Source organism: Chelonia mydas, chromosome 11, assembly GCF_015237465.2.
Source record: "Chelonia mydas isolate rCheMyd1 chromosome 11, rCheMyd1.pri.v2, whole genome shotgun sequence".
In the NCBI taxonomy this organism is placed as follows: domain Eukaryota; kingdom Metazoa; phylum Chordata; order Testudines; family Cheloniidae; genus Chelonia; species Chelonia mydas.
In genome coordinates, this window is record NC_051251.2 from 61,916,427 (window position 1) to 61,933,504 (window position 17,078).

The window sequence follows — 17,078 nt, forward strand, 5'->3', positions numbered from 1 at the left end:
CCAGGACCCCCTCCAACCAAGATGTCGCCACCTACCTGAGCGGCTCTCTGGAAGGTGAATTTGGAAGAGAGGAGAGACAAGAGACTTTGCTTCGCTCTGGACTTGTGCCTGCAACTCTACATGATGACTGGAGAAGCATATCAGCTGCCACTGGACGTTGTGCAAGGAATGCCAGGAGCTGAGAGTCCTGGTGCCACAAGTGAAGAATACAGATCACACTATCATCACTCCAAGAACTAGAACCATGCTGGAGAGGACCCTGAAGGATGCCATCTGCTGCCAATATGTGGGAAGACCTGAGCTGGAAGCTGGACCAGGGCAAGGCGTTCAAGATGACGTGCAAGTGGGACGCCAACAACCACTTCCTCCCCAGGGGCAGCTTCACCCGATTTGCCGACTGGAGGTTCATCCACAGGGCCCAGCTCATCTGCGTCCCACTGAACGGAGCCGTCCGCCATGGGAATCAGGGCAAGCAATGCAGGAAGTGTGGCTACGTCAATGAGATGCTACCCCACATCCTCTGTAGCTGCACGCCCCATTCGAGAGCTTGGCAGCTGCGACACAATGCCATCCAAGATTGACTGGCCAGAGCCATCCTGCCACCCAACAGGAAGGTTGTCGTAAACTCTGCCATCCCTGGAACCGACAGCCAACTGTGACCGGACATTGTCATCACCAACGAGGACCAGAAGAAGATTGCCATGGTGGACATCACAGTGCCCTTCGAGAACAGGACCCTGGCCTTCCACGATGCCTGAGCTCAACAGGTGGAGTAATACGCCCCTCTGGCTGAAACCTTGAGAGCTAAGGGTTACCAGGTTCAGACACATGCACTGATTGTCGGAGTCTTGGGTGCATGGGACGCCAGTAATGAGCAAGTGCTGAGAGAATGCAGAATCGATCAACGTTATGCTTGGCTGACACGGCAACTCATGGTGTTGGACCCCGTCAGATGGTCGAGGGACATCTATATAGAACACCTCACCGGACATCGGCAATACCAGAAGGGATGAGCTGGAGTGCCGATGAGAAGTCAGGAAAGTAACTGAAATACTTTCCTCAGGGATTGTATTTTCTAAATGGACAACCTACCCTAAATTCTGAATTACAGAGGGACAATCTCCATTCATTGATATGTTTTGCTTTCCACAACCAAATCTCTGTACAACTTTTCATGAGTGATGTATCCGAGTATTTGGATTCTAATATCTAAACTGTATTGTTAAATCTATTCACCTAAATTTGGGTGATTGCTGATTGCTGGTGATTATGTGTTCTATGTATCATATGACTTCTCAAAACAAACTTTGTATTTGTGTATAATCTAAGCACTATACCCAGACTCTTTTCTCAACCTGTGTATTATATAATTTTTTTAACATTAGCTTTAATAGAATTTTTATATCTGGCATGTAAATACCTTGCAATGCCAGCTACAAAAGTGCCATGTGAACGCCTGTTCTCACTTTCAGGTGACATTGTAAATAATAAGCAGGGAGCTTAAATGTAAACAAACTTGTTTGTCTTCAGGACTGGCTGAACAGGAAGTAGGACTGAGTGGACTTGTAGGCTCTAAAGTTTTATATTTCTTTGGTTTTGAGTGCAGTGATGTAACAAAAAAAAAATCTACATTTGTAAGTTGCACTTTCATGATAGAGATTGTACTTCAGTACTTGTATGAGGTGAATTGAAAAATACTCTTTATTTTTTATCATTTTTAGAGTGCAAATATTAGTAATAAAAAGAATAATATGAAGCGAGCACTATTCACTTTGTATTCTTTGTTGTAATTGAAATCAATATATTTGAAAACGTAGAAAAAAAATCCACAAATATTTCACTTGGTATTCTATTGCTTAACAGTGCGATTAAGACTGTGATTAATCACAGTTAATTTTTTTGAGTTAATCACGTGAGATAACTGCGATTAATTGACAGCCCTGCTAATATATAATAATAATAGGGTTGAGAACATGTTGGGAATTCAGTCGAACCTGGAAGAGGAAAAGAAACAAAAAGTAAAGGTTTTTTTTCCCCTTTGTAAGTATAAACATCTTGTTTAATCTTCGGTAAATAGTACTCAATGGGAACATATCAAGAAAGGTTAATGCCTTCAGACATTGATGAAATTTAATAAAGTGCAAATGGATAAATCAGAATTGTCCACTATTCCAAAGGTGCATACATATGGTATAGTTAGGCATGGCAGATTTTATTTTTATTTTTTTTCCAATTTTGACAATTAATATTGGTTTAAAAAAAACTTAACTATTTCAGTTTTCACAGTTGCGAGAAATTAAGGGGGAAAGGTTGGGGTTAGGGCAGACCTGACACTGGGGCTGTAGGGGGCTCCATGCATGGCCGAGGGGCCAAGACACCCAGGTGCAAGGTCCAGGGGAGGAGGACAACCCCTGGATGTGGGGCAGGCCACCCTGCTGCTGACCAGGTCCTGCCCAAGATTATCGTTTCACTCCTGGCTGGTGAGTGAGTGAGCAGAGCTGCAGCGGGCTCCCTGTGCTGCCAGAGGGCTGGTGACACTAGAACCCTGCAGGCGCAAGGTGCGAAGGAAGGCTGTGGTCCTGGTGGGGCAGAGCAGAGACCCCTGGCCAGGACTGCAAGGAGCAGCATGAGCCCTCCAGCTTATGGGGAGGCTGCACCACTGCTAAATGGCTCTTTCTTTGGGCAGGAGCCATTCAGCAGCGGGGTGGCCCCTCCATGGCCAGGGGCTCATCATTGTCCTCCCAGACCTGGCAGGGGATCTCTGCTCTGCCCTGCCAGGATCACAGCCTTCCCCACACCTTGTGCCTGCAGGGATCCAGTGTCACTGGCCTGGTGATCGTGCAGGGAGCTCTCTGCAGCTCCACTGTCACAGTCCCGCTCAGGTAGTCTCATGACAGGGGTGCTGCAGAGCGCTCTCTGTGCTGCCACAGGGCCAGTGGCACCTGAATCCTGCAAGTGCTAGATGCTGGAGGGAGGCTCCCTCACACTAGCTGTTACTGATGTATATCTTTTTTCGTTGATTTCAGTGTGTCAGCTGAAATCCGTGCTTACTGACATCTGTCAATTTAAATCGAATCCTGCCAAGCCTAATTGTAGACCTGGCTAAAGATAAGGTGATTCCCACGCACAGAATTTTTTTCCCCTCTGCTAAAGATCCAGCAGACAGAAGAGCAGAGGAATAATTAAGATGCAATTTTGAGGAAGCTATAGTATCTCTTAAAACGTCAGTTTTGTCACTTACTTTTCCACAGCAGTTCTGTCATAGTGCAATGACATTGAGGCACTTCTTGTCGCAAAAAATGAAAGCTCAAGATTCATTATTATAAAATACCTCTGGCAGTTTAATTTTTTCAGATGCTTTTGATAAGCTCCTTTGATTAACTGAGATATTCTTCAGGGTCCATGGCCTCTCAGTCCTGCCAGTAGGAGGGAAATCTGTGGTGGAAGCTATGGCAAGCTGACATCTACATTAAAGAGATGCTGAGAAATCAAGCATTCTGAAGAGCCATTCAAGCTGCCACTTTAAATGTGACTGCTGACATAACTGAGAAGTATGCTCCTTCCTCCTCAAAAGATGGAATTCAAGCATAAATAAAGGAAGAATTTCTTCATGTCCCTACTCCCCAAACTGTGTTTCAGAGGAGAAACTGGTTCTTAAACAGAGATCACACAGGAGGTAGAAAAGAATCTGGCAATGTATCCTCAGTCATGAGAGTCGAACACAATTCCCTGACTCCCTCTCAGTTCCTCCTCTCAAATGGGGGAAGATTATCAGGATTTATTCAAGAGTGGCTAGAACATTATCCACAACAATACTATAAAGGATTTTATCAGATTGTGAGATTCTCCGTAGAGTTGATGTACGTATCCCCTTCCATTTTCGTTCAGGCACTAAGGAAGAAGTTATTTCTCATCTTTATTCTGGTAACCTGTAATTGCAGGGTGGAGGTGAGGGAGAGCTTTTTTTTTTTGGTGGTTTGGAAGAAATTAGAAAGAATCAGAGCACTACTAGATCTTAAGTGATTTTAAATGGATGTACCATTTTTGCGGGCTTCTATAGGGAAACATTATTCATATGAACAGTAATAATACTAGGGGATTTCACAGATCTAGTAAAAGTTATCTGGAGGTTTAAGTTAATCCCTGTCTCCAGTAATTTCTTACATTTGCTTTTTTTAAACCCACAGTTTTAATACAAAACACCACCATTTGGCCTATAAACAACTTGCAGAGAATATATGAAAATAATACTCATGCTGGTTATTGTTTGAGATCACAAGGAATTTGTCTGCAATACTATTCCTGGATGACATTCTTGTCAGAGCAGCTTCAAAGGAAGCAACCAAAATTGAGATTACTATAAATACACAGTGGAAGCATAGTTCAATAATAAACTTAAAGAAGAACAATCTAATTTCAGCAAAGTGTATACCTGGGTATAGTTGGGATTGATAATAGAGACTAGGCTACAAAGAGTCTTTCTACTTGAGAACTTTTTTTTTAAGCTATAGAATTAATCTGATCAGGACTGAGTAACTCAGGGCTGTTCTAAATTACACCCAGTTTAAATAGCTCCCAAAGGGCCATTCCACAGCTGTAAATACCAGAGTACATCATCACTTTGGCCATGTCCCATGACCTGGCAGGCCCCACCACATCACTTTTGCTAGAGCTGTGAGGGGTGGGTTAGGACTGGCTACACATCTCCACACCCAGGAATTTAGCCATGCTTAGGAGAACCCCCATGTATCCATTTAAGTCAGTTATAAGGGTTGTTGGTGCTGCCAGAGTGGCACAAAATGTTTATATTTGGATCAGGATCTGGTTCTGGTTCTGGGTCCCTCCGCCTAAAGCTCTAGTATCAAAATTTTATAGCAAGTTTTCATTACTTACTTATTTCACTTTTTAGTATGATATATTGGTTAAGCTACTGTTGTCAAGTCAACAAAACATATTTTGTGATGGGTTATCCTTGGTTCTAACTAGGGATGTAAATATCGTTAAAAAAGTTAACAGTTTAAATGATTTAAAATGTTGTTTAAACGGCTAAATGTTTAAGTGACTGGGGCCTATCTGGCTGGCGCGGCTGGGGCTGGGCCTGCTCCGGCCGGGTACCACGGCTGAGCCCGCTCCGGCTGGTGTGGGGGTTAACAGTTAGGGCAATTAACCGGTGAGACTATGCTTACCAGTTAACCTTTTACAGCCCTAGTTCTAACTGTTTTTTGTTTGTTTATTTGGTAATTCAGAAAATTTAAGCAATTCACAACTGGTTGCCCTGTCATTAGTGTTGAGTTTGAAACATGTACAAAATACACAAGCAATCAGTTGATTTATTAGTACCTAAGATAAACATAATTTAAAGAATATGAAACACAAATAAGTCACAGATATTGCTTGTCTTGTTACTGGCTCCATCTTTAGTTTCTTGAAATTAATTTTGCTTATTGTTTATAAGGCAAAGTCTTGTGATTTAATAAAATATGGTAGAAAGAAGAAGTAGTGAGGCAAGATAGCGCAAGTCAGAACAAGACTCAAAAATCAAACCGGACAGGACCAAGAAGTATGGAAAAGTTCAGGGCAATTATACTCTTCCTCACTCTCATTATTTCATTCATCCAATCTGAATTTGGATTGCAGTTTGGTGTGGGTACAAGACATCACATTAATGTTCTGTCTTTCTGTTCTGGAATCAGTCTACATACATCTCCTGTATTGTTGCCAAATGTGGTTGTGATCAGAGTGATTCTTACAATTAAGATGGCAAAAAGTTCTAACTCCCTGATTTCACGTATTCATAATTTTGCAAAGCATTCACCTTTTCACTGAAATTTTTCCTGCTTGATTTTGAAGCATAATTTATTTTTGAAACTTTGAGCAAAATCCTTTTAATCATATTGGAATTATGAAAGGATTTTAAAAAAATGTTTTTCTGAATTAAAAAAAAATCCTGACAATTTTCATTCTGATAGGATAAATAAAAATGATTAACTTTGAAATGTCAAACTTAATAGGTAAATTCATGGTGTGTACTTTGCTTTGTTCTTTTTAAATTAGTTGTCAAACATTCCATCTGTGCCAATACCTCTTTTAACAATGTAGATTTGATGGGAGAGGCTGCAAAGTTATGCCTCAGCACCTTGAGGCACCCTTCATCCTGATCAGTGTATTGGTATAATCAACCCATGTTAAAGTTTTAACACATTGATTTGGTGATGCTTAGCACCTTGAGTGAGGCATTGCCAGATGCCCAGGTTGATCTGCCATAGAAGATACTCCACAATTCCAGACTCTGTCAGCTTTGCCCTTGGCTTCAGGCAACAACTGCAAGAGGTTTCCAGTTTCCTGTTGGGCCCACATGTTCTGGAGGAGGAATGCAGAGGGGGACAAGAACAGGACTGGGCGAAGAAGTGGTGGGGAGACTAGATTGGGATAAGGAGCCTGGGAGAGGAAGGTTAGGAGCTGGCTGCACGAGGGGACTGGCTTGTCAAGAAGACTGGGACCCCAGAGTGGAAACAGAGCTGGCGGGGAGGGTAAGACTGAGATCTGATGAAGAGCTGTGAGGGAATGGGGCAAGGAGACTGGGACCAGGAGCCTGAGGAGGGAGTGTCCGACTAGGAACAGTGTGGGGTGGATGAGAGACTGAGATGGGATGAGAAGGCTGGTGGGAGGACTGGGGCTCACTGGTCAGGGAGACTCGGATGAGGAGTTTATGGAGGAAAAGTAGGACTGGGAGCTAGGATAGTGGGGAAGACTGGGACTCAGATGGGCAATAAGACTGACTGGGATGAAGAGTCCAGAGAAATTGAGATTGGGATTGTCTACATGAATAGGCTGGAATTAGGAGTTGGTTTGGGGCTGGGGGAAGACAGGACTGAGGCAGGGACAGGCTGGAAGGAATGAGAGTACAAGGGATCAGGCTTGAGGAGAATGTGCAAAAGGGTCTGTAACCATTTAAAGTATTCTCCCCATAGAAACAGTAATGAACCAAAGAGTCTTCAGTCTCAACATTTGTGTTATCAGCAAATATCTGTGGAATCCCCAGCAAAGCATGCGACTCTTCCCCTCTGGTGGCTGTTCCACATAGAGGATGAGAAACTGCTACTGTTGTCAGTTACTCCATTAGTTCATGTGACAGAAGTCTGTGGGGTGGCTTTGAAGGTTACAGCCATGATGATGGCCTATCTGGGTGTCAATGACACATGATATAATTTGTTTTTTCAGTTTGCTGTTCTAAAACCCAAGGAAATTGTGCATGCGCGCACACACACCCCTCCATTAAAAGAATAGTTTTAAAGTGGCAGAAAATGCCAGAACTGTGGTTGCCTATGGAGCGTTAACATGGCTCCCTTAAGGCTGCATGAGTGACCTCAATTCTGACATTTTCTAACTTTTGAGTACTTGACTTTGCAACCTTAACATTCTTTTTATGTAGTTTTTTTTTCTGTGTAATTACTAATTACATTGTGCAATCTTAATATATGCATATGGATTCAATATGACTTTGTAAGTGTGTGGCCTGATCCTTTGTTTCCTTATGCAAATTTTTTACTTTGTATCATTCTGTTTTACCATTTGAGTTATGTAGTGAGAAAAAGCGTTCAGAGAAATTATTAAACCCACTTTGTTAGTGGTGCTCAGGTCAGTTTGGTTTGAAACAGCAGCAGCATAGCAGGTAAAGTTAGGGTGCCACCGGGAATCAGTGGCATTTGTAAGCTCAACAGTTAGACCAAATGGACTCTTGCCACAAAGTCCAATTACGTCTACAAATATGAGATATAAAATTAATCCGGAAGCAGTACTCCAAAATGATATGGAAAAGTTTTCGTTTGAAGATTAAAGACTTTTGGTGGGATTTTCAAAAATGGCTAATGGAGTCAGATATTCAATTTCCATTGAAAGTCGGTGAGAACTGGATGCCTAATACCCTCAGACATTTTTGAAAATCCCATCCTATATGGTCATTGCTATATGCCGTGCAGACGAAGTTAATGTATCCTGTAGAACTAATAGAAAAGGAGGACTTGTGGCACCTTAGAGACTAACAAATTTATTTTTTAAAGAAATTTCTGTGTGCTGAGGACCTCTGGGGCAGAGCCTCAAACTGGGTCTGGACCTCTGGATCCTGGGTAAGCAGTAGTCAGTAGGCCAAGTAGAGGGTTGGAGCATGGCTGCTCCTGTGAACCCTGCGGACTTGGGTTCAAGGCCTGTGGATCATGACACAGAGGAGACAATCAGCAAGATTCGCACTTGAATCAACCAAAGCTTCAGGAGCACTTCCCATTAGACTGGCTTTCCAAATGGCAAGTCTCATAGTCTCGTGCACAAGATTACTTCCTGAAATCAGTTTGCATATGAGGAAACTGATGAGGTTTATGCTCCAGATCTAGAATTACTCTCCAGATGTAATGAACGGGAGGGTTTGGGTTCCCAACAGTTCGATATTCCATTAAATGGTAGTTCTAGAAATCCAGTCTGACTTTAAAGACAGAATTCACTATTCCAAATAAAAAATTACCAAAATGGATGTGATCAGGAACACCTTATAGCTGAGGGAACCTGGTCCAGCTCAGATAGGAAACAAATACATTTCTTAGCATTGAGGACAGCCCTTCTGGCCTTTCAGAATACAGTAGAAACTCAGAGTTACGACCACCTCCGGAATGGTGGTGGTTCATAACTCTGAACAAAATGTTATGGTTCTTTCAAATGTTTACAACTGAACATTGACTTAATACAGCTTTGAAACTTTACTATGGAGAAGAAAAATGCTGCTTTCCCTTTTTTTTTGAGTAGTTTATGTTTAACTGTATACTGTATTTGGTTGATTTTTTTTTTGTTTGTTTTTGTCTCTGCTGCTGCCTAATTGCGTACTTCCAGTTCCAAATGAGGTGTGTGGTTGACTGATCAGTTTGCAACTCTAGGTCAACTGTAGGATATGAAGCATTTATATTCTATTCATGGCATAAAAGGAGGATGAGTCTTTGAGGATCAGGAATCATATCTTGATCTTTCTTGGATGGGACCTGAATCTTGTGATTCAGGCATATACTGCTCTTCCTGTTGAGCCCTAGAATTCAATAGATCCATGCTTTTCTTTGTAACAAAATCTGCTTCACAGTCATCAGCACCTCTGCTAGTAGAATATGTGAAGAACAGTACTCTGTGTATTACATGATGAAAAGATAATACTCCCTGGCTTAATATTCAAGGTCCTTTCCTCCTTGCAAAGAATATGTCTTCCCTCCATGTTGCCCAGATCCAAAACATCTGCAATGGACCCATTCTTTGGTAGAGAAAATCTGCCGAGTTGCAGTTTGGGCCTCATTTACGTTTCTGAGACACTGCAAACTGAATTTACAAGCCTTTGCATATGTATCCTGTGCGAAGAGAGTGCTCTGGCCAGTAGACCCAGATGATGGACCAGATTCTGCATTCCAGTGAGCTGTGCTTAAGGGAGACAGGTGGAGTAAGGGGCACCTTTTGGTCGTCCTCTATATTTGGATCAGGTACCTGCCTCACCCTCAAGTAATTTAGAGCAGTAATTAAACTTCCTATCTAAATTCTGTCCTCATTTGGCAACAGTGACAGATCCCATAGATCAACATTCAAGGCAGAATGTGGGATGAGACTGGTCAGTGCCAAAACAGCAAGCATTTGAAAGAAAGCACAAACTTATTACAGATGCCCTACGTTAAAATACTACTGGCTTGGAGAACAAATGACACTACAATGTGATGCATCCAAGAAGGGACTGAGGGTAGCTCTGTTGCAGAAGCTGCCGATTGCATACACCAGTAGAGTTTTGGTAGAAACCGCAGAAGGGTACATCCAATTAGAAAAAGAATGATTGGCTGCGGTGTTGGGGTAGAGTGATTCTACCAATATGGTCACCCTGTAAAATAGTACAATCAGACCACAAACCACTAGAGACAGTTATGTTTAAGCCTCTCCTTAGTTATTCCAAAAGGTTGCAGTGCATATTGATGTGCCTCCAGCATTACTAAGTAGAGCTCAGATACTATCTAGGCTGTTTGCTAGTGTTGTTTGGCACAGTGAGGCAGAAACATGTGCCAGGCATTGGGGAGATGCTAGCACTGGGAGACAGTGCAAGATGATCAGGATGCTGTCCATCAATATGATGCACTGTCTCACATAATTTGCATAACTGAGCATGTGAGAAGTGCTATAAACATATGTTTAATTGCTTTACTTTATAAGGGCCAAAGTGCCCGAAGTCTTGTTGGATTGAGCTCTAACTCATTGTGGTTGGGGCATTGAAACTGCCCCAGATATGTAGACTGAGACAAAGGGCTGGTGGGGATAGGAGAATACCCCTTTATGGTTCCCTTCTTATCTGCTGGGCAGTGGCAGCAGGGCAGTCTGGGAACACCAGGACCAATGCTGCTCCCACTCTCCCAAACACTACATGAAGCAGAAGCCCTCTTTCCATGAGTGGAGCCAGCCCTCTGGCACCCAAGTCTTTAGCTGTTGGGGTAGCCAGCATGTTTCCACTACACCCATGATAAGTGATGAGCTGCCAAAATCTTAACAACCGGTTCCCTCCTCACCCCAAGAGGGGGTCGTTGCCCACCCCTGCCCCCCGGGACTCCTGCCCCATCCAACCCCCCGCGTTCCTTGACCCCCCCCCCGGACCTCTGTCCCATCTACCCCTGTCCCCTGACTGCCCCCAGGGCAGGAGGGTCTCGTGGGCCACCGCAGTGGGTGCCCACACCACCCCTAAGAGCCAGAGGGACCTGCCGGGGAGCGAGGTGGGGAGTCCTGGCATTGTTTACCTGGGGCAGCTCCCAGGAAGCATCCGGCAGGTCCCTCTGCCTCCTAGGGGCGGGGGAGCGTAGCTAGGGGGGGAGCAGAGGGAGCGGCCGCTCCCCCCACTGATTACGTCAAAAGTGGCGCCTTAGGCACCAACTCCGGAAAATATGGTAGGTGCAGAGCACCCACCGGCAGCTCCCCGCCCCGCGCCCAGCCCCCAGCTCACCTCACCTCCACTCCGCCTCCGCCCCTGAATGCACCGCCCCGCTCTCCTTCTCCGTGCCCTCCCACCCCCGGCTTCCCGTGAATCAGCTGTTCGGCGGGAAGCCTGGGAGGGCTGAGAAGCTGGTGGCGGTTTCCCACTCAGGCAGAGGGTGGCGGAGGTGAGCTGGGGCGCGGAGCGGTTCCCCTGCCCCCCCCGGGTTACCTGCTGCGGCGCGGGCGGCCCTCCTCACGCCCCCCCACCCCAGCTCACCTCCGCCTCCCTGGGCCTGAGTGCGAAGCCGCCTCCTGCTTCTCAGCCCGCCCCAGCTTCCCGCGCGAACAGCTGATTCGCGGGAAGCCTGTGGGGGTAGAGAAGCAGAGTGGGGTGGTGCGTTCAAGGGAGGAGGCGGAGCTGAGGTGAGCTGGGGCCGGGGGTGGGGCGGGGCGGGGAGCTGCTGGTGGGTGCTCTGCACCCACCAAATTTTCACCTTGGGTGCTCCAGGGCTGGAGCACCCATGGAGTTGGCGCCTAAGGTGCCACTTTTGGCCGGTTAAATTTAGAAGCCCTTTTAGAACCAGTTGCCCCTCGCGGAACAACCGGTTCTAAAAGGGCTTCTAAATTTAACAACCAGTTCTAGTGAACCGGTGCAAACCGGCTCCAGCTCACCGCTGCCCACGATCCCCTCTAGTATTAGGGCTGTGTTTTATTCTTTTTCCTCATGTCTTTGACAAAGTGGGGACTTTTGCGGAGGGAGAAGGAGTTTTCAGGCAAGGAAGTGTGGGAAGGATAAAGCGTGAGATTGAGTTGAGAGAAGATGAGATGTGAAAGAAATAGGGGATAGTCCTGCCAGGATATTAGAGGCTTTGAAAAGAAATGTTAAAAGAGTTACTAAAATAGTTTGAGTTTGTAAATGAAGGTTGAGTAAAGAACTAATATAATAGGAAGAGGGGTGATTAAGGTTAATAGATAATCTGTAACATGTTTTTTCTCTCTATAGACTTCAAGGTCTTGGGACAGGCACTGTGTCTGTGTGTTATTTTGGTATGAATAATAAATATAATACTTATTTGAAAACAATAATGAAACTAACCATACATTGGTCAGTTAGATCCAGTGGAAACAAAACGCATAGAGTCAGTTTATATTAATTTTAAGTATTGTATACATTAAAAACAAATGAAATCATACTAATGTAAGACTAACATAATGAAAAGGAGTACTTGTGGCACCTTAGAGACTAACCAATTTATTTGAGCATAAGCTTTCGTGAGCTACAGCTCACTTCATCGGATGCATACTGTGGAAACTACAGAAGACCTTTTTATACACACAAACCATGAAAAAATGGGTGTTTACCACTACCCATTTTTTCATTGTTTGTGTGTATAAAAAGATCTTCTGTAGTTTCCACAGTATGCATCCGATGAAGTGAGCTGTAGCTCACGAAAGCTTATGCTCAAATAAATTGGTTAGTCTCTAAGGTGCCACAAGTACTCCTTTTCTTTTTGCGAATACAGACTAACACGGCTGTTACTCTGAAACTAACATAATGGAAATTCAGCCAGTGAGTCAAATTCCCCCAAGTCTAAAGTCTTTCTTGCCTCAAAATGCAACAGCTAGAGACAGCTGTCTTGATTCTTTTAATTTCCTAGGTTAGAAAAAAATGATTCAAGGATTTCAGCTAAAATCATAAAATTACAGTGATTACATCTACATTTTTGTTTCTGTTTTTAAGAAATACCACACAAAATCTTTCTTTTTTTTTTTTACAGTGATTTGTTATCCTCCGATTATGTGGAGATTCACTATGAAGACGGAAAACCACAATTTTCGAAGGTACGTATATATATTAAATAACAGAGACTTATTCCCCTCTCCCCCTATGCAATGATAATGCAGTAAAACACAAACTTTCTTTGTGTTTTACAATATTTATCAAATACCAGAAGGCATTTACCACATATCTCAAGGAATTGTGATCTTGTCTAGTTGATGAAGATTCTTCAGCAGATGACTGGAGCAAAGTTGTAAAAAGTGTGGGCAGTTAGCCGCAAATGAAAGTGCCAAAGATGAAAGCTACACTTTCTAAAGTATAATTTTTTTCAGTTGCTCCCACACCAGAGGTCACCATCACTATATTCTTCATTAAACATTTACCAGTCCTTCGCATAAAGTGCAAGACTAAGTTGTAACGGGAAATCAGTAAACAAACTTACAATGGCTTTTCTTTGCAAGAGTTTTTATAAAACCATGAATCAGAAAAATACATACTGAGTGAAATTCACCCCTCTTCAGAATGTCAGCAGAAAGCCTATGCACCACTTAAGTTCTCAAATTAGAGCTAAAGTAGAATTTAAGCAGTGCATAGGCTTTGAACAGAGATAAATTTCACCCTTGAGAGAGAGGATTGCATGACCCTAGTCCTTTGAGGAGATGGGGGAACAAAAATAGATATGTTTTTGTTTGATTTAGATAGCACAAGGGAAGATTACTATATTACTGGGTTGTAGAATAGCAGAGAAAAAGGAAGGATATAAAATAAATGTTAAGGCAAGAATGTCTTTGTTTAAGTTAACTGAACTCTTAGACTTTTAAAATAGCTATAAATGTCAGAGTATAGTAGAAGTTGCAAGTCACTATTCATGAAACTTGCCTCTGTTCAGAGGGCCAGAAGGACAGCACAATATGTAAATCTTACTTTTATGCCCTCTAAACCAGGTGAATTTCACCCTTTATGTGGTTGCTATTTGTCTGGTTGCTGTACGTCCATTTGCTTAATCTGACCTCCTCATTGAGGATCTTAATTAGAGTTCAAATATGGTACCTTTTATTCTAATGTATCAATTTATACTCTGTTCCTTGGAAAAAATCATTTCATGCAGAGTATCAAGGGAATTGCTTAGTTTTGTTAAGACATTACTCAAGAGAGCAGGAAAAAATGCTAAAGGAAGCAAGAAAACTATTCCTTCTGGCTTTTACACAGACTGAAGCAATTGTCAGCTACAGCACTAGCAATGAGCACTGCGGTTGCTGAATCATGAGTCTAACTGGAGGATTATATTAGAACTTTAGACTCAGCAAATGGGCCACCTTTGCATGCTGCAGTAATTAGATCCAAACTTTCTGAAGGATATTTTCTGAGTTGACTGACTTAGAAACACTAATAGGGCTCTTGAGGTCACATGATCCACAAGAGGCATAATTAACAAAAGTAAAGAAAATATAGGGATTTTTTAATCTGCTCAGTCTTTTTTAGATATATTTGACAAATGGCAAGCTGTTTATTTCTTGGTGAATATAGAGAAGTGAAATCTTGATGAAACCATCTCTTTCTAGAACTACAGTGTATAGCTTTATTATAGGGGTGAAAATAACCAGGACCAAATTGTGATCTCCTCACTCCCATGAGTAATCTTATTAAATTTCTTGGAACTACTTGTGTGAGTAAAATAATCACAATTTAGCTCTTAGGAACAACTGTTTAAATAAGCCCAGTTCCATGAACTCCAGAATACAGGCCAGTGCATAATGCATATATGGGTAACTGTCATGTAACAATGGTTATTTACTTAATTTTGTTAGAGTACATGAACTTAATTGTGCACAGTAAAGGTTGTGCTATACCTGTTCCAGATTCTGAACAGAACATTTCATAAAATAAACAAGATACAAAATGAAATTGCTGCTGATGTTTACAGTTCGCTAAAAAGCATTACATGCCTGGTGATTCCTTAGGGTACATAATAGGTTAGAACAATTGGAAGAAGCAGTATGACAACACTGTATTTACACTTTTCTCAATAAAACTGTTGTAAACACTTTTTTTTCAACTTGATTTTAGCTAGGATTGTTGTTGACAGATATTAAAGGCCAGGTCGTTAACTGATGTAAATCAGCATGAATCCATTGCCTTTAGTGGAACTACTTTGACATGTACTAACTGAGGATCTGGCACTGAAAGCTTCTAAATTCTTCAGCACTTTCTCTTACATGTTCACTCTCTTTAAAAGTTTAAATTGAGACTCATGTTTTCAGTGTAAGTATATAAGGCCTAAATGGTTTCTAGGTTTGCTCTTGCTGCCAGCCTTCTAATAATAAAAATCAAGTGCCCTGTGCTTGTTTACTGAATTGAACTGTTCACATGAAATTAAATTCTGCCACCCTTATTCACAATGAACAGTCTCTTAAGCCTCTAGCAGTCCCATCAAAAAATGGCTCACGTGGCTCACATTAATTTAGGGATTAGTAATTTTGCTATTCAGTAATAAGGATAGAATTAGATTTTAAGACTATCAGACTATAGATAAGGGATACAGATTTTGTTCCAGTAATTTGTTGGTATTTTTGCAATTCCCTAAAGTATAGAATCCATAGGGTATTCTAAAGGTTTAATTTTTCTTTTCAAAGACTTGACTACTTACAGTCAAAATTAAATATTTATTAATACTACAGTGCTGCTCTTCTTTCACTGCACACAGAAATTAAATAGAAAGGATTTGGGACAAGGAAAAAGATCATTTATATATTGTCACCGAGATTGTGTTTTTTAACATCAAAGAATATTTTCACAACATTTCTGTCATTTTTTTCCATCTCTGTTGCTGGCTCCCATATTTCCCTCTTGCTTATTATGTCGTTCTGCTTCTCAGTTGGGTTTCTTTTTGTCCTCTGAGTTTATTTGATATTCTCAAACAATCAAAGGTCTTAATTTCTCTCTAAGATTACTCAATTTTGTCTTGCCTTAATTCAGGCCCTGTAAATTTGGGAAGAAACTTCTTACATTCTCCCCATCACTGGGCATCGAAATAAGGGCCAAGCACAATCTGTCCACACATTTTATACGGTATGCCATGGAAGAGGCCTGGGTCCAGTCTTTGAAGAGTGACAGTAGATGTGCCTCATTTCCAGAGCATCATTCTGTGCATGAAATGAGGCAGTGCTCCTATGGAAATAGTAGTATGCATTAGTGTAGTTAGAACTGTATACTAATGGGAGCTGGTCAGGAAGTGCTAAAAAATTTTCAGAAATTTTCTGATGGGGAAAAAAGTTCTGTTTATGTGAGAGGAAGTAGATGGTGACAAAATAGGTGATGGAGACTGTGCACATGTTCATCAATGAAATTGAAGAAATAGCGCTGTTTGGCCATGATTATGGCAGAGCTGAAGGAGAACAGAACAAATTTGTCGTGGATGAAGCTCATATAGTCATTTCTTGTCTTGCTTCTCGCTTCTCCTTGTGTGTGAAGGTTAACTATTTACTCTGTAAGTTCTCTGAGGCATGGACTTTGCATTCATATCTGTCTACGAAGTGCCCAACATACCTGTGGCTCTTTACTAATACATTTTATTTAAGGTCTGGGTTTTGTCTCAGTATTGTCTACTGTTACGTACAAATATCATCATCTTAGTCAAATGATCTGCTCCTTGTTTATTTTACTGTCACATATTTTTATGTTGAAAAATCAAGTTTTTACTAGCGTTTACCTCAGTTTGCGTAGTAGAGCCAATACAGTTCTGAGTTTTTGAGCTGTATTCTCTTCCTTAGTCATGCATCAATAACCATATTGTTTAATTAAAGTTCCCATTATATAAAGTTTCATTCTTGAAGACTTTTTAGCAAGACAACCTTAAATTTGACTTCCAGATTCCAGGCGGAGCTTATGTGGGTTAGTGTTTAAAAAAATAATTAAAAGTACTTGTAATTTCAACAGTTTTGATTTGGCCATCACTGAGAAATCATAAATATGGATCCCCATAATACCACATCTAAAGAATCATTTTTGATAGGGAAATTACTCTTTAAGGAAACAAAATAATTAATGGCATTGTGACTTAAAGTAAGGAAAGGCCAACCTTTGCTATGGCTGGAAGCCATATATAAATAAGTAATAAGAAAAGAGGTACTTGTGGCACCTTAGAGACTAACAAATTTATTTGAGCATAAGCTTTCGTGTACTTTTTTCTAGGCACAGAATATTTTTCCCCTTATTAGTGATGAGGAGACTCAGTGGCTGTTAACATAACAGACTCTTCCCTTGAAATTTCTTCACCTGGTGTGTAGGATCCATTTTTCAGTTAGAATTAAATGATAATTTAATGTATTTA

The 17,078-nt window shown here is 41.8% G+C and overlaps 1 protein-coding gene across 14 annotated transcripts in view; it reads left to right on the forward strand.

Annotated features, from left to right (window-relative positions):
• ADAM23 (ADAM metallopeptidase domain 23) overlaps nucleotides 1–17,078 on the forward strand; it is a 175,735-nt gene that overhangs the window by 52,182 nt on the left and 106,475 nt on the right. For all 14 annotated transcript variants that reach the window (XR_005227299.2, XR_006285068.1, XR_006285069.1 and 11 more), the window contains exon 4: nucleotides 12,747–12,810. Coding sequence is in view for 8 of the 14 variants with exons in the window: in XM_037912209.2 (XP_037768137.1) it covers nucleotides 12,747–12,810 (64 nt within the window). In the remaining 6 variants the exon portion in view is untranslated. The remainder of the gene's footprint in view (nucleotides 1–12,746; nucleotides 12,811–17,078) is intronic.